Genomic DNA, 26,764 nt, shown 5'->3' on the forward strand with positions numbered 1-26,764 from the left:
ATTTCAAGAGTCCTGTGGAGTCACCCTGTTCCCAGATTTTCCTCTGCTACTTGGACATGGAAATTAACCCATCGAGCACATCTGATTCACTAAAAGAAGACACACTGACATAGAGTTCGAGTGAATTTCATTTATTCAGTCAAAAGGATTTGTTAAGCACCTGCTATGTTCAAGGCACTGAGATACAGACATCCAGTGGTGACTGAGCCAGTAATTCCTGCCTCACAGGGATTATACCACAGGTGAAGACATATAGACAGCAAACAAATACTATAGGTAACATACCGCAGGGTGAGGGGTAATGTAGCACCATAAAGAAACATACAGCAAGGAAGTGGGGTGGGAATGGGGGATATCACGAGATGCTCTGGCCAGGAATGGAGGCTGTCGCCTGTAATCCCAGCACTTTGGGAGGCCAACGTGGGCGGATCACCTCAGTTCAGGAGTTCAAGACCAGTCTGGCCAACATTGCAAAACCCTATCTCTACTAAAATTATAAACTTTAGCTACACATGGTGGTGCACACCTGTAATCTGTAATCCCAGCTACTGGAGAGGCCGAGATGCGAGAATTGCTTGAACCTGGGAGGCGGAGGTTTCAGTGAGCTGAAATTGTACCACTGCACTCCAGCCTGGGTGACAGAGCAAGGCTCTGTCTCAAAAAAAAAAAAAAAAAGTTGCTCTGAAAGGCTTTTCTAAGTGGGTCCTATTTGTGTAGAAAATTAATTATATGTGAGAGCAAGCCATCCAAGTACTTGAAAACATATCAGGCAGGAGACACAGCAAGTACAAAAGCCTTAGCCTGGAATATGCTTACAGTATTAGAAGAGCAAGCAGGCTGGTGTGGCTCAACTGCAGTGAGGAAGAGGTGGCAGTGGTTGCTAAGAGGCCAGATCATACAAGCCATGGTACATGTAGAGGTTTTTTTTTTTTTTTTGAGTGATGTAAGATTACTGGGAGAGTTGTGAGCAGGCAAGTGACATGATCTGACTTACATATGTAAAATCACTCTGCCTATTATGGAAAAGAGACTGTGGGACTGTGGGGCAAGCATGGAATTGGGAAAACCAGCTGGCTACCACGCAGTAGACTGAGCAAATGATGGTGGCTTGGACAATGTTGATAGCAACGAAGTGGTGAAAGTGATTAGATTCAAGCAATATTTTGAAGGTCAAACTGACAGAATTTGCTGGTAGACTGGGTGTAGGGTGAGAAAAATAAAAATCAAGGATGACCCCAAGGAATTTGACCTAAGTGACTGGGTACATGATGAAGCCATTTAACACTGGAAAACCATGAGGAGACATTGAGAGTTCTATTTTGGACATTATCATCTTATGATGCAATCTTGGATGTCAAGAAGGCTGTTAGACATAGAATTCTAGTTTAAAAGAGAAGTCGAGGCTGAAGATACAAATTTTGTGGTCACATACATAAAGTATTTAAAGTCATGGGACTAAAATGACACAAGCTACGGAGTGATGTAGAGATGGTCAGGTTGAGCCCTGGGATTCTTCAACATCTAGAGTTTTAGAAAAAGAACAAGTCCCAGCAGAGCAAATGAGAGAAGCCAGAGAAACAGGAAGTTCAGGAGAAAATGTGATTTCCTGCAGGGCACATGAAGAGTATCTCAAGAAGGAGGAGTGCTGTCAAGGCCCAATGAACACCGAATGTCAACCACCAGATGTGGCAGCATGTAAGGTAGACTAGAGAAGGTAGTTTCGGTTAATGATGGTGACACACTCAAAACACATGGTGGTGGCTCATGCCTGTAATCTCAGTGCTTTGGGAGGCCAAGGTGGGAGGAACATTTGAACCCAGGAGTTCAAGGTTGCAGGGAGCCATGACTGCCCCACTGCAGTCCACCCTGGTGACAGCAAGGCTGACCCCAAAACAAAACAAAAAATCACATGGGAACCATCCAATGGACTCTGATACTGCAATAACCTCCTAACACCAATGCTTGTCAGTTAACTGGCACAGCTGTTTGAGTTTGCTCTGGTTTCTTTTTTTTTTTTTGAGAGGGAGTTTCGTTTTACTCTCATTACCCAGTCTGGAATACAATGGCATGATATTGGCTCACTGTAACCTCTGCCTCCTGAGTTCAAGCAGTTCTCCTGTCTCAGCCTCCCAAGTAGTTGGGATTACAGGCATGTCTAGCTAATTTTGTATTTTTAATAGAGACCGGGTTTCACCATGTTGGTCAGGCTAGTCTCGAACTCCTGACCTCCAGTGAGCCACCTGCCTCGGCCTCCCAAAATACTGGGATTACAGGTGTGAGCTACTGTGCCTGGCCTGCTCTTGCTTTATTTGCAATAAAATGAAGTCATTTTCATAGACTCCCTGAAGTTATAGGGTATAGTCCAGTAAGTGCAGTGTTTTGTAGCAACAATCAATATGAAATCATGTAACTGTTAATGATTCTCTCCTACCTGATAATGCCAGCCCTGGAAAATTACCCAATATTAGGATATTGGTTTGTCATTATACGCACCTATAAAAACAGAAAGTGCTTGCAAAACAGGTAGGCTCTTTTTTTTTTTTTTTGAGACAGAGTCTAGCCCAGGCCAGAGTGCAGTGGCATGATCTCGATCTCGGCTCACTGCAACCTCTGCCTCCTGGGTTCAAGCGATTCTCTTGCCTCAGCCTCCTGAGTAGCTAGGATTACAGGTGCACACCACCACACCCAGCTAATTTTTTGTATTTTTATAGAGATCGGATTTCACCATGTTGGTCAGACTGGTCTTGAACTCCTGACCTTTTGATCTGCCTGCCTCGGCCTCCCAAAGTGCTGGGATTACAGGTGTGAGCCACCATGCCTGGCCACAGGTAGGTTTCTCAAAAGTAGTGTCAACAGTCAGAAAGGTAAGAACACGGTGATGACTTAACAGGCTTTTTAACGGAAGGACTTGGCATTTTAATATTCTAAACTCCATTTCGAATTTCCATGACGAACCCATTTCCAAAACTTATTTTGCCTCATGGGGCTACTGTCCCAGGTGATAAGCTCTGATAGCAGTGTGTTAGGAGCACACAGCAGTCCCCATGAGTTAGTACTGTGATTCACATGCTGACTGACCCACCATCCAAAGTGACATTTCACCCATTTCACCAGGGTAGTGAACTGCCCCCCTTGCCCCAGAACACTCACTCTATCCTCCTGTGATTTTCATTTAAAGATACAAAACAACTCTCTGCTGTCATTTTGCCACCTATAAACCCCACTTTCTTTTATGTATATTATTTTGACCAAATTCTGAAAAGGCCTAATTTGCTAAATGAAGTCTAAATTGCTTTCTTTCTTTTTTTTTTTTTTTTGAGACAGTCCCACTCTGTTGCCCAGGCTGGAGTGCAGTGGCATAATCTCAGCTCACTGCAACCTCCACTTCCCAGGTTCAAGTGATTCTCCTGCCTCAGCCTCCTGAATACCTGAGATTACAGGCACCTGCCACTGCACCTGGCTAATTTTTTTTTAGTAATTTTTAGTAGAGACGGGGTTTCACCATCTTGGCCAGGCTGGTCTTGAACTCCTGACCTCGTGATCACCTGCCTCAGCATTCCAAAATGCTGGGATTACAGGCATGAGTCACCACACCTAGCCTCTAAATTTCTTTTCACAAGGGCTACATAAAACCCTCTGGTTAAAAAAAAATTTTTTGAGACAGGGTCTCGCTCTGTTGCCCAGGCTGGAGTGGAGTGTGATCTCAGCTCATTACAACCTCTGCCTCCCAAATTCAAGTGAGTCTTCTGCTTAAGCCTCCCAAGTAACTGAGACTATAGGCGCACCCCATCACACCTGGCTAATTTTTGTATTTTTAGTCGAGATGGGGTTTTACCATGTTGGTCAGGCTGGTCTCGAACTCCTGACCTCAGGTGATCCACCCGCCTTAGCCTCCCAAAGTGCTGGGATTACAAGTGTAAGCCATCGCACCCAGCTGATTAAATTTTTAAAACCCTTTATGAATGTAAATAAATTTCAAGTAAAATAAAAAGAGATTCCACATGGTGAATATTTTTTCTAGCTATTAAGTTCTCTTTTAATTCCTTTTATGTCAACAATCATTTTACAATCTCCCCTGTTCACCACCTATCTGAATCTAGACTTTAAACATTTTAATGTAGATCAATATAAATTGTTGAAGGCCAGATTTTACTGATAACCACTGGGAAAACAACTCTTTCCTGACCCATAGTTAGCATGGATGAAAATGTAATACAGAGACTGTAAAGAGACCACCTCAGTGAATGTGAGAGAAGGGAAATGAATAATCAATTCAGAAAATCATTTTGTTAAAAATATTTATTTAAAAAAATACAATTGCTGTCCATATCTAGTTGCACATATATCTATTAACATATCTGTATAATTTTAACTTGTAGTAAATTTGCTACAGTGCTTCTGTAAAGTCAGCTTGCATTATACAAAGCAAATTCCTGTCAGTTCTTACATAAAATAGAATTTTTAAAATGTATATCTTTCCAAAAAGATGCATATTACCATTATAGAATTTAACAAAATTTTTGCATAAAACCTGGGAAGTGTTAGAAAAAATGATCTCCTGATTGGTCAGAGCAACCCCTTACTATGTCTGGAGATGCACTGAATATCAACTAAACATTTTTTTTTCGAGCAGCATATTATTATAAAGCCCTCAAAGTGCTATCGCATCCTTTCCCTCACCTATCTAAACTCTCTATAAAACTTTCTCTGCTGCATACAGACTGAATTCAAGACTGTAGCTACAATCATCCTAATCAATCTTAGAGCAGTGTCCCTTTGTTTCCCAACAGGTAAGTCCGACTGCTTAGCTAGGTGATGTGGCAGCTTCCCTCCAGCTGCTTCATCAATTAAGATGAATTTTAATAAATGTTAGCAGTGACCATTTTAACTACTTTTTTAGGAAAAAGACCAAATTAGGTCTTTCAATACTTTGAAGGTGCTTTTTAGGTCTCCTTAATGTAAATTATGCTGAAATTAACTAAGATGAATTATTAACACTTTAACAGTTATCCATTCCTTTGGATAGATGTGCACTTGCATTATATGTAAGTAGCTCTACAAAGTGTTAGGTACTCAATATGAGATATAGATTTCAATAAAACAGGAAAAAAATAAACAGTGAAGTAACTGTCTTCTCAGTTGAGCTGACATGTTTGAAGAAAGCACTCTGACATGTTCTTACTACCACATATCCCGAACTAAGACATTTACATAAAATAATACATCTCTCCTGGGTTAACACTGATGGAGACACACTTCAATAGTCCCATGGCAGACATATGCTTTTCTTCTGACTTACAAACTGGCTGAATGAAAATTAAGAGTTTATTATTAAGTATCTTTTAATTTTTAAGTGATGTCCATACCTGATAATCCACAAACTGTCACTGCCACTGTGGTTAAATCACTTGGTGTATAGAATTTAAAATAATCTAACCTACAGTTATTTCCCATTAATCAAACTCATCCCTAGTTGTCTCTTAGGAAGGTCTTCTTAAAAGAAGATCCAATAAGGCTCATGGAAAATTATTAGTTTGTTCTTCAAAATACAAAGTTATACACTCTTATTTTTGAGCCAATCTGATTATCTGGTAAAGAAAGGGCATAATTCTAAAAGACTAATTTTAATCAAAAATTTTTACTTGCCTCAAACTAAAGCTAACCAGTAACAAAATGACTGGACTCGGTTTCATTTTTAATTTTCCCTGCCCACGAAGATAAATGAAACTGTTCAAAGGAAATGAAGAGATATGATTGTGATTATAAAGCATCCAGGGCCAAACCAAATAAATAGACCTCAAGGAATCAAAAATTAATTGTATTCATTTCTTTTCTATCTTTACATATATGCATCTTAATTCACTAACACTGAACAGGGAAGTTCATAAAAATGCTACTCTACCACATAAACAATAAATGTAAGCAATGAATCTACATACAAAGGCCACTGGTTAATACTGCCCCGAAAAACAAAACAATGAAATGCCTTAGAGAGGACTGTGTCCCCTACACAACAGATAATAAGCAATAATGACTAAACCGAAAAGCAACTTAAAATTCGGTACTTTACAAATTTAAGTGTAATCTATCAATTGCAAATTATTTTTAGAAATTGTAAATTTCTACAAAGCACAGTATTAAAAGCTTGCAAATTATTTTAAAATAACCTAGCCAAAAAAGTGTAATCTTAGAGAGCCTAGAAGAATGGCTCATTAGGTAACCCATTTATCCCTTCTACAAACACCCCATAGGTTCCAGAAAACATAAACAAGAAATAAACCTTATTTCCCTGAACCTCAATATCCTTAAGTTGAAATTAAACAAATGAAATAATCATTAAGTGCTTCCAGTTATTAAAAATGAAACAGTGCTAATACTGGTGCCCAAGAAAGTGCCAAGTGATGAACACCAATATATGGCATTCCCACCCCTGAACTCTAGGCATTCTTGAATGATTCCACTGGCTAGAACTCTGGGCCAGCCACAGGAAACCCCACCTCCTCCCTGACGCCATCCAGAAGATCCCAGGCCTAAGTGAGCATGGCTCACAATCCTTGGAGGGGAAACCAAACCAGAAGGAGCCTTTATGAAATGGGAAACAAGGCAAAGTTGAGAAGATCATTCAGCCCAAGACATTCTACTCTGAGGTTTTGGCTAATGCTAATGACATACAGTTTAAAAGGATAAATTAGGCCACAATGCCAGAATTCCTTCACTACTGTGTTCAATCCATTGGTCGAATCTCTGTACTTTAGAAATACTGCTTAGAGTATAAACCTCCTCTTTGAGAAACTTACAACACAAACTAATAAAGATTTTACACAAAAGCAAACAAATGTAGAAATTTTAAGAAGGACATCCTTATTTGACAATACATGAACCTAAGAGAACAATTTACAATGACTTTGTTTAGAGTATGTCACATGTAAGCAGTATATTTCTAAAATGTTGGCAAGTAATTCATTTTTAAGGCCTACTGAAATGTGCAAAGCATTAATCTTTAAAAAGTGGCAACTGCAAAGTGCAGCAATTTTATTTATTTTTTTTTAGTTTTAGTATAAAATAGACTAGGAGCCATTAATGTATGTTCCCTCTGAAAACAGATTTTCTCATACATACACACATTCAGTCGATACATCAGCATACACTCGTACACATATACTCGTACACATAGGCCAATAAATCAGAATGACTTGGAAAAAAATGCTCTAATCTCCCAATTAAATATTTCAAAGTAAAGTCTTCAACCTCATAAAACTTTCTGATGTGGACTATACTCAAATGATTAGCACTCAAGAGATTTACTATGTTTGATTGTACCCCTCATGAATTTTCTTTTTAAATATTTCCTTTAAAATTATGTCAACAACAGCATGAATTTCCTGGTTTCTATAGAAAGTTTAGAGCCAGTATTTCCCCTTTCCTACAAACCACTCTGGATTTTCATCTATCACAATGACTAAGTGTGAATGGTAGCACCTTAGAAATTGCTATTTTCTGGCAGGCTATCAATCTATCACAATTTTTTTTTTAGAGAAGTGACTTGAAACTGACAGCTTCAAATGCAACAATTATACTACCATTAACAATTCACCTTTCAGATTTGAAGTGACACATTCCACCAAGTACAAGAAATAAAATGAAACCATTTTCCTTTTTAAATACCCCACTGGCCACAAGAATTCTAGATTCTAAGATTAAAACTTCAACTTCAGTAAGCAGAGTTCTGATGACATAAGAGGCACTTTGTTTCAGGCAACGCCAGCAGCATTAAAACAGTAACAAATCATTTATTTGTTGATCCCAAACCAAGAATATAATTATATTTTCCATAGAACCCACTCTCTGGTCAAAGTACCTGCCAAAGAAAGACCATTATGGCTGATCTCCACACTTCATTTACTACACTACGGAACAATTAACTTCTCAACACGAAATAATGTATTCCATCACACCTTCAGATGACACACTATAGCATGAGTAGTCTTTTTAACTTTCCTATTGGTTTGGTAATTCATTTAGAGCTTCAGGTTTCTGCATAGAGACTTGCATTTGTCTCCAAACTTGTTTTCACACCTAAGAATGGCACCTAAGTAAGCATGATTCTAGATTCCTGGCATGGGTAAATAAAACATATACCATCACTGAGTTAAAAACAGAAGAGACCTATAAAGAAAAGTATTCCTTCAGATGCTGTAATATCACAGATTTCAAATATCAAAAACTTAATCCAGCAAGAAAATGTTACTTGTTATATATTTTAACATAAAGCAACTTGAAATGATTCTAAATTTGTTGGTAAAATATAACACAAGGCCCAAAGAAGTTTGTGAGACCAGTAAAATAAAAATAGTCATACCTAACATGAAGATAAGAGACAACAGGCTGACAACAGTAGTATGAATGAAGCTGTGGAAAACAGGTGGTAATGGATTATTATTTGGAAAGTTACCAAAAAGAATGTAAAATTTCAAAAATTGACAATAAGCTCTCTTGAAAAACTCCAAATCTCTAGGATTTCTCCATATATCACAAGAGGAGCATCATACATTTTTGGAGAGTAGACTGAGAATACCCTGAGTCAGCAGTCTTTAGGTACAGTGTGTGCTTCTGGGGGACGCACAAGACAACCAACTGGGGTGTGGGAAGAAAATATGATAACTGCTACTCAAGATTTGCTTTTTATGCCACCCTTCTTTTCAAGTTTTGTGTATGTTTTATAATGAACATATTACTTTGGTATAGTCATATATAATTTAACATATACCCATATAAATTTTTAGTAGGGAAAGTTTTACTGATCAAGGTGCGTGTTCAAAAAGGCTAGACGCTGCTTTTCTGAAATACTGCTTTTCTAAACCACCGCTTCAGAGGTATTGAGAAGTGGTACTGAGTGGCTCTAAATGCGCTTACATTCACTAAAAACATAAAGCAACCTTTAAGAACCTGAGAATCATAGTACAAAGTCTGAGATCAGGATGAAACAATGTTGTCAGACTGGACGTCACATGATGCAGGCGTGAAGGGAACTGAAGTGATATTATCAACATCCTGGAGTTATAGCTCCAGAATTCCAAACCTCTGATTTATGTCAGTCAGTCTTACCTTTTTAAATCTGTAATATAGTATGTAAATCCTCAAGGAATTTTCCAGTTAAAAAAAAAATCCAGCACCCTAATAGAGGCTTGCAGGCTTACTGTCCCTATCAAAATTTTAACTGTCAAAATGTGGGGGAAAAATTAAACTCATATTTTAACTCTAAGCAGCTTAAGGTTGACCTTTTAAGGGCCTCTACTACTTTTTTTCCCCTTCTCGTAGTCCTCAAAATCTAGATTGCATATAAATTTAAAAAAAAAAACAGGAATTTCCACCTTTGTTCAAACACATACGTATGCCATGAGCAATGTAACATCACAAACGTTCTGTGACAAACCATTAATAAAGAAGGCTTACTAAGACAGGTGTGGTGGCACATGCCTATAGCCCTGCTATGTGGGAGGCTGAGGCAGGAGGACCACTTGAGCCTGGGAGTTTGAGTCTACCCTGGGTAACACACCAAGACTCCATCTCTAAAAAATTAAATTAATTAAAGGATTCCTGAAAGCTCTCATTTCTAGAAAAATAAAAATAAAAAAAATCACTGAACTCAGACATGAGATTTTAATTTTGTATATTTAAAAATCATTACATAAATAAGAAAAAATTATTTTAGAAATTATATGAAAATCCATTCTTGGATGGAGTAAATGCAATGGTTTGCCAGCACTGGCTCTAAGCCAACTGTGCACATCCCTTCTCAACTCTAAGGTGGTAGCTTGAAATCAGCCACAGGGTAATTAATTTATATCAAAGAAATCAGCAAATGCTACAAATTCAGGGCTTCCCCCTCCCCCACCCCAGATATCCTGGTTGTTAAACATTTTCCGGCACACGACTGAGTGGATGGGGGCCAGAGCAGAAAGAAAGCTAAGATACCAGAGAAGCTGTCTCAAAACCCCATTCAATCTGCCTCCCTTCTGTAACTTAGGCTACTGGTGCCTAACAGCATTCATCCTGGCAAAGTGACGAGGGATGGATACCAGCTACAGCTACCAATTACAAGTCTCTCCAGTGAAAACTGATCTGAAGTGGTATGTCACACTAAGAATTCTTCGGATATTCAACAGAGTATGAAGCCGAGACTTTTCCAGGAAGGAGGTAGTCTATAAACAGAATTGTCTGCCTCATACACTTGCACTAAAGTTGTAAACTTCGACTTAAAAAAGGACACGAACACACATGCTTCTCCAAATCAGTTGATCTCAAAGAGATAGCAGATCACCAATCTGTGACAGCTTCATACCTCTCAAGAGGCTTCAGCTATAGGTTTATGCAAAAAGGACTCACTAAAATGGTTTGCTAGGAAGTTGCTTCAACTGAGTTTCAATGGTGCCCTTGGTTCCAAGGTACCTCTGTGCTGAGACAGTTAATTATTAAATATACCATCTATGAAAACAAATCAATGGCTTTTCTCCTTTAATTCAAAAAGATAAAATACCTTTGTGCTTTTAAAATTTAACACATCTAGTTAAATCAACCATCTATATTTACTTATTTAATATACAAAATGTTAACCTAATGAAACTATTCCAAAGTGCTGCTGAGAGGTCCAATTTCAAACAGGCATGCAAACTAAATAATTCAATATGGGAAAAAAAAGTCCAATATGTCTGTTCCCCATCACTATTAAACACTACCTTCCAACACTACTATTGCACATCTCAGGAACAGAACCTTCAGCTGATAACCACAAATGAACCAGTAAAAAACCTCCAACTACAGATAATAAAGGCAGCTCACTGAATATGTTCCCTCTACTACTAAGTTAGCTAGCATAGATGTCTTCTTATACAAGAGCTTCCTTCTCTCCACCATATATAAGCACATGGAAAGTAACTACCATGCACCTGAGAGATGCTAGTTTATAACAGTGTCAGTTTGAGCCTTCAAGTCCTTACTCCTTCATTCCATTTAGTTCATGTGATTCTACAGGGTTAGAAGACTAGTTTAACCGGTGGGAGAGGTTGGTGGAGGAGGGCAGTAGTGGTGATGGATGGTGACAACATATAATTTAATCCTGGACTTTAATGCCAACTTTTTCAAAAGACTCCACCACCATGATATTGGTATCAATTCAGCTTGGGGAACCAACAAATCTGTACCTGGCAATGATTACCATACAGTAATATTTTACAAATTTGGTGATGCAGAGATGAAGGCCTACATTTTTTTACTACTAATATGAATAATCCAATCCCCTATGTATAAGCATTCCCAAATGAACTCTGCTTTTCCCCATTAAAAAAAAAAAGTTGAAAGAAATAAGCACAACTTTACTTAGCTAATGACTGGGGAGGCTTCACTTTGAATTCTACCCTCCTGACTGCATCTTTAAAACTATTAGAACCTCTAACAACCTGAAACATAAAGGAAAGTTGATCAATATATAGTGGAAAATGAGGTAAAATGAACAGGAAAAAAATGGGGTCCTTCACTCAGTTATCTTCTAATTGAGAAAACCCCAACATGTTGTTTCAAGTTATTTGATTGAATCTTTTACCAGAGATGTTTCAAATATTCAAAACCCAAGTTCATCCTCCTAAAAGTGTTCATTTCCCATGCTGCATTTCATGGGCATATAATCATACCACCCAGAGGGCGAATAACATTTCTGTGCTAGATATGAGGTCCCATATTCTCACTAGATGTTTCAAAACGTATCCTAAACCCCAGGTCTAAAAAATCTTTCTACATTGAAATAGACTAGCTCCATGCCCTGTTGACAGGTTCAGACAGGATCATACAAATGGCTGAGAGATCCACCCCGAATAAAGGAAAACGAGATGCCCCTTTGGGGAGTTGCTTACATATGTTATAGTTCACACAAAACAATCTCCCCAGTATGACTGCTGCAATCTTACTTTGTATCAATAGGAATGATTCTTGTACTGCTTAGGAACAGTTCACTTTTAGCCACTCAACAGAGCACACTTAGTACTAAAGATGCCAATTCATTTCACTGATATTTCTTTAAATAATAGATTCTAAGCATAATTTTTCCTGGCCAAAGAGTCCCAACAGCCAGAAGGAGTAACTTTGTTCTTAACTGCTCTTGCAAAGCATAGCCACTAAACCCACCAAAAATTTCTTCAGCACAAAGCTCAAAATATTTTGAAAGAAGGAGAAAGAAAAAAAAAAGGAAAAAACAGAGGGAAGCGGAGTTTGGACTCCAATTAAGGCATTTTTATACACATAGTCCAACTTGAGTCCTATTCAAAGAGAATCCTAAAAAGATGTTTTAAATGGGAAACAGCAAAAATCACAATAGTCTATTATCAGCATTGTAGAACTCAATTGCTCACTTCAAATGCAATCATGTTGAATGTCTGTTTCTTTGTTCCTCAGTTCTCTCATTCCACAAGTGCATAGGTTATGTCTTCTGTAAGTCTGGGGAAAAGGGGCCAGGGGTGGAAGGTCCATCCAGCCCAGACAGAGTGAATGGCCCATGACTGTTCAGTACAGAAGGAAACTGAGAAAGAAAACAAAACATATTAGCATCCTATTACTCAACCCCAACTTTTACTTTCTGTCCTACTACTGCTGTTTATCCTGACAGAATATGATGTCATGATAAAAACTAAAAACAAAAATGGTTTGTCCTAACATTAACATTCTCCAACCTACCTCGATGGAGTGAAACAAAGAACCACCTGTACCTTCCTTCATATCCTAAGGTATATGGGTTTACAATTAACCTCAACTGAAGGTTTTAGCAAGTTCAAGTAAATAACAGTACATACTACAGATAAATGACAGTATGCACCCCAGAGTATAGTTCAATTATGAAGCGAATCATAAACCCTCAAAAACAGACCCAGAAAAGTACAAATAGTTAGTGGATGCTCATCCTAGAAAAGGGTTCCCCATCCAGTATTCTAAGGCTAACTCTATAGGGAGATTCCAGGCTGAAGCTATAGAAGCACTATAACTTTGCTTAAGGTCTCAGCTGACTCTATAACTCAATTATCTGTTCATGAGTGGCAATGAAAAAATATATATAAAAAATTCTCAACTTCTTTTCTATTCAATAATTTTAAATGTTTGCAAAAAAAAAAAAAAGCAGAAAGATTTTTAATTTTCTTTTCTTCTACCATTTCAATTCTAAAAGAATGAGAAGTTAAATTACAAAATATAAGAAAATCAGAGATAGGCAACCCCCAGTCTATAAATAAACAGACTGACTCCAAGAAAGCCTTTAAGTTATAAACTTTAGATGTTTTGGGCAAAACAAAGGCTAAACCCATCAGTAATGAAAGAACATCTTGGTGAAGAGATAATATAATATTCATTTTTTTAAAAAGTATATTTAAAATGCTGATAAATTACCAATTCTAAGGAAGAAACGGGAGTATTTGATATACCATTCTCAAGACCTTTCTCTACTAAAAAAAAAAATCCTTAATTAAAAGAAAAAACCTATGTGCAGAAATCCCCGTGTGTGTGTGTGTGTGTGTGTGTGTGTGGGGGGGGGGGGAGAGAGAGAGAGAGAGAGAGAGAGAGAGAGAGAGAGAAAATGTGTGTGTGTGTACTGGATCAAGCAGCCTCCCCAGCTCAGCCTTGATAGCTGGTGCCACAGGCTACCATGCCTGACTTAATTTTTTGTTTTTATTTTCAGTACAGACAAGGTCTCCTTACATTGTCCAGGCTGGTCTCAAACTCCTGAGCTCAAGCAATCCTCCTGCCTCAGCCTCCCAAAGTGCTAAAATTACAGGCATGAGTCACACAGTGCCTGGCCCCCCCTTTTTTTTTTAATAGAGAATTTCTAGTGACAAAAAATTGGGGTGAGTTCTAAATCTCCTACAGTACTGAACAATTCTTGGTCTAACTTAAGTGTATGTAATATTAAATAATAAAAATGAAATTTTGCTGTGAATATTTACTCAAGCTGTTTGCCAGCTAGAAAATTAACATTTGGAAATTCAAAAATAAATCTAAAGAATATTTATTGGGCCAGGCATGATGGCTCATACCTATAATCCCAGCACTTTGGGAGGCCAACATGGGTGGATCACCCAAGGTCAGGAGTTAGAGAACAGCCTGGCCAACATGGTGAAAACTAAAAACACAAAAATTAGCCAAGTACAGTGGCGCACATCTATAATCTCAGCTACTCAGGAGGCTGAGGCAGGAAAATCACTTGAACCTGGGAGGTGGAGGCTGTAGTGAGCTGAGATTGTGCCACTGCGATCTATCTAGCCTGGGTGACAAGGTGAGGACTCTGTCTCAAAAAAAAAAAAAAAAGGTATTTATTAAATAGAAGTTTTGTAATGATTAAACGGCGCAGTGGGACACTGCCTTTTTGCCTATTTCTTCATTTAACATGCTCCAACTACAGAAGACAGACTTTTATAAAATTACCTGGAAAAGCGTGTTAGCACCTTGCAGTCTGGCTGGACTCAGGGGAGCAACAGGACTGAGTGTACTCCAAAAGTGGATACTGGAGAGCAAGGGGCTTGGAGTCAGTATGATGGGTGTCTGCAATACACAACGCAAAGATATTCACTGAATGACTTATCAGGATTGTTTTATCCTTGAAATAGCATACAAATAACCCAAAACCTAAATATTGCCCTCTCCTCTACTCCAAATATCTCAAAGTCTGAAATTTTAACATGACAAAACTCAAAAATTATTTTTACACGCTAAGAAAGATAAAAACGTAACTACTTTTTTTTTTAACTCTTATTTCAACAGGTTTTGGGGGTACAGTGGTTTTTGGTTACATGGATGAGTTCTTTAGTGGTAAATTCTGAGATTTTGGTGCTTAACCTCTCTTTTTAAGCCAAAATTTATAGAGTCTTTCCCAAATAGAAAAACCAACCTGAATTCATAGGAATAATGGGTAACCACGTCACCAACATGTTGTTTTTTTTAATAATGAGGTCTGGGGGAAATCTATGAAAATGTTCTTTGAGATGTGCAAGTTAATAAATAGCTCATGTAACTGTACCAACTTGTTACTCAACATCACACCAGTCATTTTTCTTACAGTTCTGAGAACCTACTGTTTTCTAACTTGAGATTATCACTGTTTGTTTTATAAGATACCACCGAGTTTTATAGAGAGAACGTGTGCACTTTCTTTACAAGGAAACAGAAAATTCAAAATATTTATTTACTTGAAAATACTCCAAACTTTATATTTTAGCAATCCTAATTAAGATGAGAAATGGGGTAACTTTCCATGATCACACATAACCTTTCTAAGACAAACCTAAGTAACAGAAAGCAAACTGGAGTGTATAAATTCTGTATTTGCTTAAAAGGGCAAATAAATGCAAGCAATGGTGATACCATAAAGAAAGAGCTACCTGTGAAAAAAATGCTGGTGTAAGAGAGGCTGTAGGGAGAGATGGGCTCAATATTCCCAGTGGGCTTGGATCACTGCTTGTGATCACAAGGGTGGGTGCCAGTTCTAACCCTTTGGGTTTCTTCGATCTTGATGAATTATTTGTTTTGTCCTTTTCTGGCAAGACTGAATCCTGGTCTTTAGGCTCCAGTGACAAGTTCTCTGGAAGTTCCATTGGTTGAGAAGCTACTGAATCAATGTCTGTGTCGATGTCTGGGTGAGAACTCAGTGGTGGTGAAGGTGTTCTGGGAGGTTCCTGCAAACAAGGGGGTATGGACGAAATGGGTGGTGTGGTGGCAAAAGTAGTTGTTATGCTAGAGGCAGAGGTTGGGGCTTCCAGGGAAGGCAATTTTGGGGAAACCAGTGTCTCCAATGCTTGGATAGTTTCTTCTGAAGATGGAGAAATACTTGGGCCAGTTGACATGGTGGCAGCAACAGGTTCAACTGGTGGCTTTTTGGAAGGTGTCGTGACAAATTTGATGACAGATGGTGTAGGCTCCTGAGATTTTTTCTCTGCCAGTTTCTCAGCTGGATTCTCAGTCTTTATCAATTTGAAAAGCTTTACATTGGAGGAGTTTAAAGAGTTGAGAGTAAATGAAGAATATAAACCAGAGTGTATGTAGTCATTTCGGCTAGAGGTCTTGGCACCAGGCTGAGGTGGTTTCTCTTTCCCTCCATTCTCCACATCTTTGGAATTGCTGCTGACTTCACTGAAGTTTAAAGTTTCACAGTCACCTTCAATCCTGCCCACAGTCATTGGATCCATGTTCAAAATCTCTGGATAAGAGACAAACTTGTATACAAATTTCTGACCATTCACTTTTTTGATGATATTCTGTAGGTAAAAAAAATAAGCATTCTTATCCTTTCTTATAAACTTATATCCCATAGTTCATGAAAAAGCTGTCATAATGAGGTTCTCCATTTGAGAAGCAGACATCACTTACTTAAGTGTCAAAATCACCTAAATTCATCTAGCCATACCAAACCAGTCCCTACCACTATGGGGAAGTTAAGGCAAGAACACTTAAATGTCTTATTAACAACCGAACTAATATGTTACATAAAAGCCAAAGGATTTTAATTGCTTACCACTCTCAACCAATTATCTGTATAGGTTAGAACTCCCTGAACTGCAATCTCAAACAATTCCAAAGGTACAAGCCATTCACATCCTGAGTAAGCAAAAAGGAATTTATTTATGGTTTTTTCTTTTTTTTTTTTTTGAGATGGAGTCTTGCTCTGTCACTCAGGCTGGAGTGCAGTGGCGTGATCTCAGCTCACTGCAACCTCTGACTCCTGAGTTCAAGCAATCTCCAGCCTCAGCCTCCCAAAGTGCTGGGATTACAGGTGTCAGCCACCATGACCAGCTGCAAAAAAGGAATTTAGAACATTGTATCTGCTAAACTTCTTACTTCCTTCAGGAATTCCAGTTTATCTCCAGACAGGAAAGCCAATCAGATCAACCACTTAAAGGTGAAAGAGCCAGGCCGGGTGTCTCACACTTTGGGAGGCCAAGGAGGAGGGTGGATTGCCTGATGTCAGTTCAAGACAAGCCTGGACAATACGGTGAAACCCCATCTCTACTAAAAATACAAAAATTAGCCAGGTGTGGTGGTGGGCACCTGTAATCCCAGCTACTTAGGAGGTTGAGGCAGGAGAATCACGGGAACCTGAGAGGCAGAGGTTGCAGTGAGCTGAGATCAGGCCATGCACTCCAGCCTGGGCAAAAGAGCAAGACTCTGTCTCAAAAAAAAAAAGGTTAAAAAAAAAAATTAAGATCTCAAGATCTCAGCTTCTCATTCTAATTCTATCCTTTGGAGCCATTTATTTTACCTCAGTGCCCAAGAATGAATTCAAAATATTATTAAACAAAAAATATAATTTTAACTAAAAAACCAACTCTGTGTATTAACAGCTACTACTTAAGGTGTAAGGTGTTAATTTGTGTTCCCTGGGTTAAATTAAAACTAAAAATTAAAATCTTAAAACAAGAATATACATGTAGATATACATATGTGTATGTGTGTATATATATGTATGACTTTTTTCTCCCCAAGACAGGGTTACTCATCACTCAGGCTGGAGTGCAGTAGTGTGATCATGGCTCACTGCAACCTCGACCACTTGAGCTTAAGCAATCCTCCTACCTCAGCCTCCTGAGCACTGGGACTACAGGTGTACACCACCATGCCAGGCTGTTTTATTTTTTGTAGAGACAGAGTTTCCCTGTGTTGCCCAGGCTAGGCTCAAGGTCCTGGGCTCAAGCGATCCTCCTGCCTCAGCCTCCGAAAGTGTTGGCATTACAGGCACAAGCCACCACTTCAGGCGTCACAATTTTTAAATTATGACACACATGAGAATACATATTTATCCTCAAGAATCTCAAACTGCCTTTGTCCTATTCCAATTCTGTACATACTTTTTCTTTTAAAGACAACTCTAGAAATAAAATAGGTGTAATGGAAGTTAATAAGTAAGATTTGGTAGAGATACAGCCAGAACATTTATCCTTTGTATCCTAATTCCAAACTGCTGAAACTACAAAATAAACTGGATTAAAATAAACTAGGATGTTGGTATCTATAACCTTAACAGAAAAGAAGGAATCTTTTTTTTTTTTTGAGATGGAGTCTCGCTCTGTCACCCAGGCTGGAGTGCAATGTGCAATATCAGCTCACTGCAACTTCTGCCTCCCAGGTTCAAATGAGTCTCCTGGTTTAGCCTCCTGAGTAGCTGGAATTACAGGTACCCACTACCAAGCCCAGCTAATTTTTTTTTTTTTTTTTTTTTTTGTAGTTTTAGTAGAGACAGGGTTTCACCATGTTGGTCAAGCTGGTCTCAAACTCCTGACCTCGGGTGATCTACCCTTCTTGGCCTCCCAAAGTACTGGGCTTACAGGCATGAGCTACTGCACCCAGCCAAGAAGGACTCGTTCTTGTCTTGAGGTTCTCTGTATAGTATAAGAACAGGATGTGTACTACCTTTACATAATAGTATCTGAGGGCTCGGCTGAGTTTGTCATAATTCATGTTAGGCTTGTTCTTGCGAATCCCCCAGAGACGAGCCACCTCTTCTGCCTGTAAAAGCTTAAACTGCCCATCATTAGAGGTCCAACAGATCATGTGCTTGTTCTGAGGCTTCTGCAGGAGCTGAAGGAGGAACTGCCACAGGGTGATAGCACTGTCCATAGCAATGAGCTGAAAGAATATAGATATGTGATAATATTAACAGCCAGTACCTATTTAACACTGTACGTCAAGCACTGTTTTAAGTGCTCTAAATGTATTAATTCATTTAATCCTCACATTTCTATAAGGTAGAGACTACTGCATCCTCATTTTACATATGAAAAAACTGATTTATAAGAGGGTTAAGTAACTTGTCCAAAGTCACCCAAGTAAATGGTGAAGCCCAGGCAATGATCTAAGCCCAGGCAATGATCTATAAGCCCAGGCAATGATCTAAGCCCAGGCAATGATCTAAGCCCAGGCAATGATCTAAGCCCAGGCAATGTGGACCCAGAGTCCAAACTCTTAAACAGGCCGCAGCTGCTTATGAAATGCCTTAAGCAACAAGCAACTTGCAAGGACGATAAAGCTAGTTCCCTAAATTATAGGAAAAGACAATGATTGTCAATCACTAGTGACTGTCATTCACTGTTGATAAATTTTAATCCTAAAATCTCATTGCTGTATTCCCAGGAGACCACCATTCCAGCATCTATCTAAATCAACCCAGTTTGTTTGCCTGCGTGCGTGCATGTGTGTATGTGTGTGTGTCTATCTCAGGGTGGCCCAGGGGCTGAGGTGTAGGGAATAATCTACTTTTGCTCCAATTGGTTTCCATTACCATAAATGTCATTTACATACAAACTGGCAGCATTCTGAATTCAGCAAAGTGTTCTCTCAATTTAATTTACAAGTTCTGTCACTGTTCTGTCCACAGGGATTCCATCTGCAAAATTCTCCTTTGATTAGCGACTTTTATGTGATTATCAAGACATGGAATCTTTTAATATCTTAAGTTTCAGGATGTCCCTGTTTAGGCCTGAGTGTTTGATTTTGGCATTACTGGTTTTGGGGGCCAGATATTCTTTGCTGTGGGAAGCTGTCCTGTACACTGCAGTTTGTCTAACAGCATCCCTGGCCTCTACCCACTAGATGCCAGTAGCACCCCCTGCCCCATTGAGACCACCAAAAATATCTCCAGACACTGCCAAATATTCCCCCAGGGGTCAAAGTCATCCCAGTAGATAACCACTGGTTTAGGAAAAGGAGCAGCAAGGAATGCTCTCTCATAAAGGTATTTTCCTCATAGAATTTCAAAACACCTTTCTGTTAGGAAGAATTCTTTAAGGCAGAAACTCTGGCCAAATCTGTGTAAGTGTGTCCTAAGAATCCTATGATTGAATACTTCACACACACACACACAAAAAAAAAACAAAAAAACAAAAAAAACCTTCCCTTCTCTATCAACTGTGATCTCAACGGGTTAGAATAGAGTTTGAAAACTAATAAAATCAATACCATTAAAACAATACAAAACCAGATAAACTGGACTACATCAAAATTTAAAACTGTTGTGCTGCAAATAGTGCCATCAAGTGAGAAGACAATCCCCTAAATGGGAGATATTTTCAAACCACGTATCACAAAGGAGCACGTATCCAAAATACATGAAGAACACCTACAACTTAAAATAAATTTAAAAAGCAAAGAATTTGAAAAGATATATCAAAGATATATAAATAGCCAATAAACATACAAAAAAATGCTCTATGTCAGCTGAACCTACCCCATGCATTGGTGCCGCCCCCGGCCCACTCCATACTGGCTCCCCGGAGTTCCCTCAGCCCAGCCTGGTTCAGTCTAGCACAGTTCCCGGGAGGATGAAGTTCGTGTACAAAGAAGAGCATCCATTCAAGAAGTGCAAGGGCAAGAAGATCCAAAAGAAATACCAAGACTGGACGCTGGTGATAGTAGAAAAGGCTCCCAAAGCTCAGATAGGAGACCTGGACAAAAAGAAATACCTGGTGCCTTCTGATCTCACAGTACTTCCTTTTTTTTTTTTTTTTTTTTTTGAGACGGGGTCTTGCTCTGTTGCCAGGATAGACTGCAGTGGTGCAATCTTAGCTCACTGTATCCTCTGCCTCCCAGGTTCAAGCGATTCTCTTGCCTCAGCCTGAGTAGCTGGGATTACAAGCACCCACAACCTCACCCGGCTAATTCTCGTATTTTTAGTAGAGACAGGGTTTCACCATGTTGGTCAGGCTGGTCTCCAATTTCTGACCTTGTTATCAGCTCACTTCAGCCTCCCAAATTGCTAGGATTACAGGTGTGAGCCACCACACCCCGGCCCCAGTTCTACTTCTTCATCTGGAAGTGAATTCATCTTCAAGATGAAGATGCCTTGTTTTTCTTTGTCAACAATGTCCTTCCACCCACCAGTGCCACAATGGGTCAGCTCTACCAAGAACTCCATGAAGACGACTTCTTTCTCTACATTGCCTACAGTGATGAAAGTGTCTACGGTCTGTGAAACTGCTGTCCCTGAGCTGGAGGGGGTCTCATTCTACAAAGGGAGAGGTGGGCCCCCTTTTGATCTCCTCCTCCTTCACGCTCAAATACCACCTCCCTTATTCAGGACTGGCACTTCTTAATGTTTGAGGCTTTCTCTCCAGTCTCTCTGAGGAGGGGTAATGGTGGAGTTGGCATCTTGTACCTCTCCTTTATTCCCCTTTCTCTGTCCGCCTTTCCCATTCTGCTTTAGACTTCTTGATTGTCAGTCTCTGTCACACCCAATGATTTGTTTTGGTTTCTGTTCCCTGACTGCCCAAGTGGCTCAGAACCCAAGCAATCCCTTCCTTTTACTACCTTCATTTTTGGGGGTAGTTGGAAGGGATTGGAGTCGTGGGGGGAAGGTAGGAGGCACATCAATAAAGAAGAAATCACCAAAAAAAAAAAAAAAATGCTCTACATAATTAGTTATTGGGGAACTAAAAGTCAAAACCACATAAGAAACCACTTCATGCCAACTTGGAAGGCTATAATCAAGAAGACAGATAATAACAAACATTGGCAAAGATGTAGATAAATTGAAGCCCTCGTACATAGCTGGTGGGAATGTAAAATGGTGTAGCCACTTTGGACAAGTTTACCACATGAACAAACAATTCTACTCCTAGGTATATACTCAAAAGAAATGAAAACATACGTCCATACAAAAGCTTACAGAGGAATGTTTGTAGCAGTATTATTCATAACATCTAAAGAGTAAAAACCAACTAAATATCCATCAACTGATGAATGGATAAATAAAATGTGGCACATTCATAATGGGGTATCATTTAGCCATAGAAAGGAATGAGGTACAAACACACACACAAGGACAAATCATGAAAACATTATGCAAGTGACCAATAGAATCCAGTCCACAAAAGACCACATATATATGGTTCCACTTACATGAAATGTCCAGAATAGGAAAATCCATAGACACAGAAAATAGATCAGTGGTTACTGAGGACTAGGAGCTAAAATGGGGAGAACAGAAGTAGGGAATGATAGATATGGGTACAGGGTTTCTTTTGGGGGTGATGAAAATATTCTAAACAGACTGTGGTGATGTTTGCACAAACCCCACAGCATACTACACGTAAGTAGGTGAATTTTATGGTACATGAATTATATCTCAATAAAGATTTCTAAAACAGACAAACTTAACAAACATTAAAAGAGTTAGGTCTGAGAAGACTAATTCTAACAACATTTAACTCACAGAAGATGGAATCCTTAAAGGTCAACTATGCCTACTTCCAAAAAGGGAAGAGATAAGAAACTGTAGTGGAAAATAACTGTTCTAAAACACCCAAAATGTCCTCCAATAATCCTCATGATTATCACTCTCAAGCAGGCTGTATGGAGACAGACATCTAAAAGTAGTGAAGGGAAAATAACAAAGGATGGAAAGGGAGAGATGCTGCCCATAGTCAGAGTTCACGGAGAAGCTGCGGCCAAGAGTCCCAAGTCTCTTTCACCACAATCATGTACTGTCCATCAGGGAAACCACTTCCCCAATGGATAAAAGCACTCACATCACTAATTGATGATAAAAAAGCATTACATATTAGATAACATAATAATCCACAAATATGAAGTGCTACCTTAATGCTAAATAACCATGCCCGCTAGAAATCACAGTTCCCCATAGCCTCACTTAAGCTGAGTTAAAACAGTGGTTTTATACTATATCCACTAAGTATGGTGGAGGCAGGCAGGGGTTATTCTGCTAGGTCTGAGTTTACCTGACAGATCTTTCTTCTGACGATACCTAATGATGGCAAGTTACTGTTCTACTACAGTTTTCCCATTTAAACAATTATTTATAATCTAATCCTGTTAAGACTATTCTCCAGTAAATGTTATGCAAAGAACTCAATTTCCACATTTCCAGACATCGCCTTCATGTAAGACTGCTTATAGGGGTGCAGTATGAATCCATTTGTGAGATGATCATGAAGGAAAGACAGGCAGAGAATGGGAGTCTCCAGTCTACACAAATGTGGTGCCTATTATTCCATTTGTTTTTGAAAAAATTCCAAAACCTGAATCCTAGGGTCTGAATACCTATCATGTAGATAACATTTGAGCCCTACAAGTTTAAAGCCTCAGCTATCCATCTAAAATGACAAAAATAACAAATGTCTCCATAATGAGCACCCAAGGAGATTCCCAAAATACAGGTGTTCTCCAGATGGTGCTGGTTAAACGTGCACCTTCCCTGTTGGTTATCAGTGAAGAAGCATATATTGAGTCAAATGCTGCTGAGCTGTTGGCTGCTGTAGGGTAGAACCAAGCTGTTGTGGAAAATGCTGATGCTTTGTTAGCATCCACGGTGTGTCTAGATAGAAAGCTGTGGACAGTAAAAGAAAAATGGCTTTGAGGTTTTAGATTGAAGTACTGGAAATGAATTTTGAGAAAATCCAAGATACAAAACGGACATCTTCAGTGGGTACTTTAAAGGAGTATTTTATTAATTCAATTATGATATCATGACTTATGATTGCAAAGCTGGCAAACATCTTCGTAGTTAAGTCAAAGCTCTTCATTTTAGTTTCAAAAAGTGTGGTATTAACTATGATCTTCAATGATTTCATCAGCTATAAAAGAGAGCTGGCTGAGCACAGAGGCTTATGCCTATAATCCTAGCACTTTGGGAGGCTAAGGAGGGCCAATCACTTGACGTCAGGGGTTCCAGACCAGCCTGGCAAATGGTGGAACCCCGTCTCTACTAAAAATACAAAATATCAGCTGGGCATGGTGGTAGAACTCAATAATCTCAGCTACTTGGGAGGCTGAGGCAGGAGAATCATTTGAACCCGGGAGGCAGAGGCTGCAGTGGGCTGAAATCACTCCACTGCACTCCAGCCTGGGCAAAAGAGCAAGACCAGACCATGTCTCCAAAAAAAAAAAAAGGCTAAATGAAGAAAACCCCATAAGAGTTATTAAAATTACAGGGTGGCTTCATGCCTGTAATCCCAGCACTTTGGGAGGCTAAGGTGGAAGCCTGAGCTCAGGAGTTTGTGACCAGCCTGGGCAACATGTTGAAACCCCGCCTCTACCAAAAACACAAAAAATTAGCCAGGCATATTTTTCGTGACTACTCGGGAGGCTGAGTTGGGAGGATGGCTTCAGCCTGTGAGGTGGAGGTTGGACTGAGCAGAGACATCACTGCACTCCAGCCTGGTCAACAGACTGAGACCTTGCCTCAAACAAAAACAAAACAAAATACCCTTTAGTCTTGTTACCTATCCAAAAAAGAGGGAAAATACTTCATTTTCCTTCTCACAAGAATCCTGAGTTTTCTACAACTGCAGTTTTAAAACTTTAAATTTATAACAAAGGAAGAAAATACTTAACTGGTCCAAATGAAGGAATCTGATTTTTGAGGGGGTAAAGGCTGAAAACATAACTGATTTTAACACTTCAAACATAGATCAATCTCTGGGCTAAATTGAAAGGGAGCATACTGAAGTAACGTATTAAGGAAAAGAAGTCTCTTTTAAATAAAATCTTTTCCATCCTAAACATGTTTATAATACACACAGTCCAGTTGCTGTGGTGACCCATAGCCCAACTATTTTTCAGAAACAGTAGCTAAGACCCAAAAAAATTAAAACTCCCCAAATTTTCTTTTGCCTGCTACTTACATCAAACAAAACCAAGTTATGAAACGTATGAAGCCTAGAAATCAAAATAATCACCGTTGTCAAAAAGTAACCAGACGTTTTTAACTACACAGGCTCCTAAAAAATAGTCTCTGTGTAGGGTCCTGTATAGTTCTTACAATATTCTTACAATAAAACTTGAAGACTACTTCACTAGGAATGAACAGATTCCACTTACGAAGTTTTAATGTTTAAGTAAAATCAAAGAGGACAGTGTTCCTGAAGGGAAAATATTGAATCATACATTTTAACGAAAACACCGCTGCCAAGACTAAATACTAAAGCACCAAGTTTTCCAAGCCGTGGGGGGTGGGGAAAAAGGGAGAGAGGACCTCATCTGTCAACCAGAGATGGGCAAACCATTCTGAGGCATTAAAACTCCAGAATATTTAAATTCCCCAAACTTCAAATAGCAATTGCTAGAGAAAAAGCCAAGTGTGTACTTCTGACTACTTCAGTCAACATCCCTTCCTTCCTTCCGAGGCCAGTTAGCATCCCACCTGGAAAGATGTTTCCAATTCATCTTCCCAGGAATAAAGCTACCAGCCTCGATGCAGCAGGGCACGAGGGAGAAAGTAAAGTGGGGCGGGGGGCCGCTGGAGCGAAAGTGAAAAAGAAATGAAACTCGACACCGGATGAATAGCGAGCTTGGGGAGAGGAAGAAACACCGACGGCCGCGCGTGCCCTACAGTTCAAAGTCCGGGGAAAGAGGTGCAACCTCGCCGGGCCTTGGTAAGCACTGAATTACCGTACTTTCATTTTCCAACTTCCTGTCACTACAAAAAGTCAGAATTGCGCCCCTCCTCCCCACCCACGCCAAAAAAAAAACGCAGCCACCTTTCGCCCAAGGGACCTCTGGGGACCAAATAGGAGGTGACGAAAGCGGAGCGGTGCGCTCCCGCGTCCACCTGCGCGCCGCGGTGCCCGGCGGGCCGGGGGCGGACCCGAGGGGAGCGCGCGTCCGGCCCCAGCCACCACTTCCTGTTGTGCCGCGCGCCCCTCGGCCCTGGCCCTGGCCCCCGCTCCCGCACCCGGCCGGTGGGGCTGCGGCCGCTAGATCCCGAGGGGGCGCACGGCGCCGGCTGCTCACCGACGCTGCGCACGGGGCTTCCCCTCAGTCTCCGCCTCGAACACGATGCGCCCCTCCGCCCTCAGCCTCCTCCTCACGCTGGAAACTCGAGGACAGCGCGGCAGCCACTGAGACCCCCGCGGCGGAGCCAGAGAAGGCGGCGGCGGCCGAGCCGAGCCCGCCGGGTGTCCGCAGCCGCCCGCATCTCCCGCCGCCGCAGCTTCTCGCGCCCCGCCCTCCCCGCCCCCGCACGCGGCAGCGGCGGCGGCGGCGCGGGTCTTGGGGCCGCTACACGCCAGGCGCGCGCTCGGGGCGTTTCTCGCAGCGGCGGGGCCTGCCAGGCACTCCACGGCCGCCGCCACTCTCAAACCCCCCGGCTGCACCAGGGTCCCTCCCTGACGCCGTAGTCCCCAACGTCACTTCCGGGGGCGGGGCCGCGACCCCCAAAAGGAGTTGTGAGCGGCGTTCGCAGTCAAGTCAGGGTTTGGCGTAGCAGGAGGTTGCAGCGAGGGCGCCTCCTGCAGTCCACTTGCCGCTCTCTGCCGGGTTGCTTCCAGTTCCCTTAGGCGACCGTCCGGAACCCGCCGGGACCTCGGACTCCTCATGGGTACGCCACGTTCTTCTCGGTCGGAGGGAAGAGGTGGCGCTCGCGGAGCAGCCTGCTGGGGACCACTTCTGTTAGTGCTAAGCTCAGGCGAGAGGCCTCTCCCTCCTGTGTCACTCGTCCTCCTTACCACTCGCTGTTAAGAAGTTGGCGCCGCCACAGCTTTCTCACCGAAGTGCCAGATCCCAGGATACTACAAACACTTGATAAATACTTATAAGCACTGAGGCTTTTTAGCCTGGGTACTGACAAATGGAAGGGCTGGAGTCGTGGGAAAAGCTTGCTCTGGCGATGGAGGCAGCGACCAAAAATTCATTCGTGACTCTACCCCTCTCTACTCACCAACTTTAAGCTCTCTAAAACACAGTCATCATCTATAAAATGGAGAGAACCCAATCTCTTAGAGTTGTTGTA

General features: G+C 40.5%; 1 protein-coding gene and 1 pseudogene across 2 annotated transcripts; one reads left to right on the top strand and one right to left on the bottom strand.

Moving 5' to 3' along the window:
* Positions 1-4,284: 4,284 nt before the first annotated feature.
* Positions 4,285-26,112, bottom strand: ELK4 (ETS transcription factor ELK4). Of its 2 annotated transcripts, none has more exons than XM_008985551.5 (5): positions 25,768-26,112; positions 18,433-18,648; positions 15,411-16,283; positions 14,458-14,574; positions 4,285-12,568 (listed from the first exon to the last, which is right to left on the bottom strand). In XM_008985551.5, exons 2-5 carry the CDS (start codon positions 18,637-18,639, stop codon positions 12,470-12,472), a joined length of 1,296 nt encoding a protein of 431 aa, XP_008983799.1. In that variant the 5' UTR covers positions 18,640-18,648; positions 25,768-26,112; the 3' UTR covers positions 4,285-12,469. The 2 variants fall into 2 exon arrangements, with proteins under 2 accessions (XP_008983799.1, XP_035136582.1); XM_035280691.3 differs by lacking the exon at positions 25,768-26,112 and adding an exon at positions 25,515-25,611.
* LOC118149451 (gamma-aminobutyric acid receptor-associated protein-like) lies at positions 20,340-21,125 on the top strand (annotated as a pseudogene).
* Positions 26,113-26,764: the final 652 nt, after the last annotated feature.

This window comes from Callithrix jacchus, chromosome 19, assembly GCF_049354715.1.
Source record: "Callithrix jacchus isolate 240 chromosome 19, calJac240_pri, whole genome shotgun sequence".
In the NCBI taxonomy this organism is placed as follows: domain Eukaryota; kingdom Metazoa; phylum Chordata; class Mammalia; order Primates; family Cebidae; genus Callithrix; species Callithrix jacchus.

Coding starts and splice junctions, on each gene's coding strand:
- ELK4 (XM_008985551.5), bottom strand. CDS start 18,639: ATGGACAGTGCTATCACCCTGTGGCAGTTCCTCCTTCAGCTCCTGCAG. Junction 14,575..15,410: donor CACCAGCATTTTTTTCACAG/GTAGCTCTTTCT, acceptor TGTGTATTGCAG/ACACCCATCATACTGACTCC. Junction 12,569..14,457: donor GTGCTAACACGCTTTTCCAG/GTAATTTTATAA, acceptor TTTCTTTCTCAG/TTTCCTTCTGTACTGAACAG.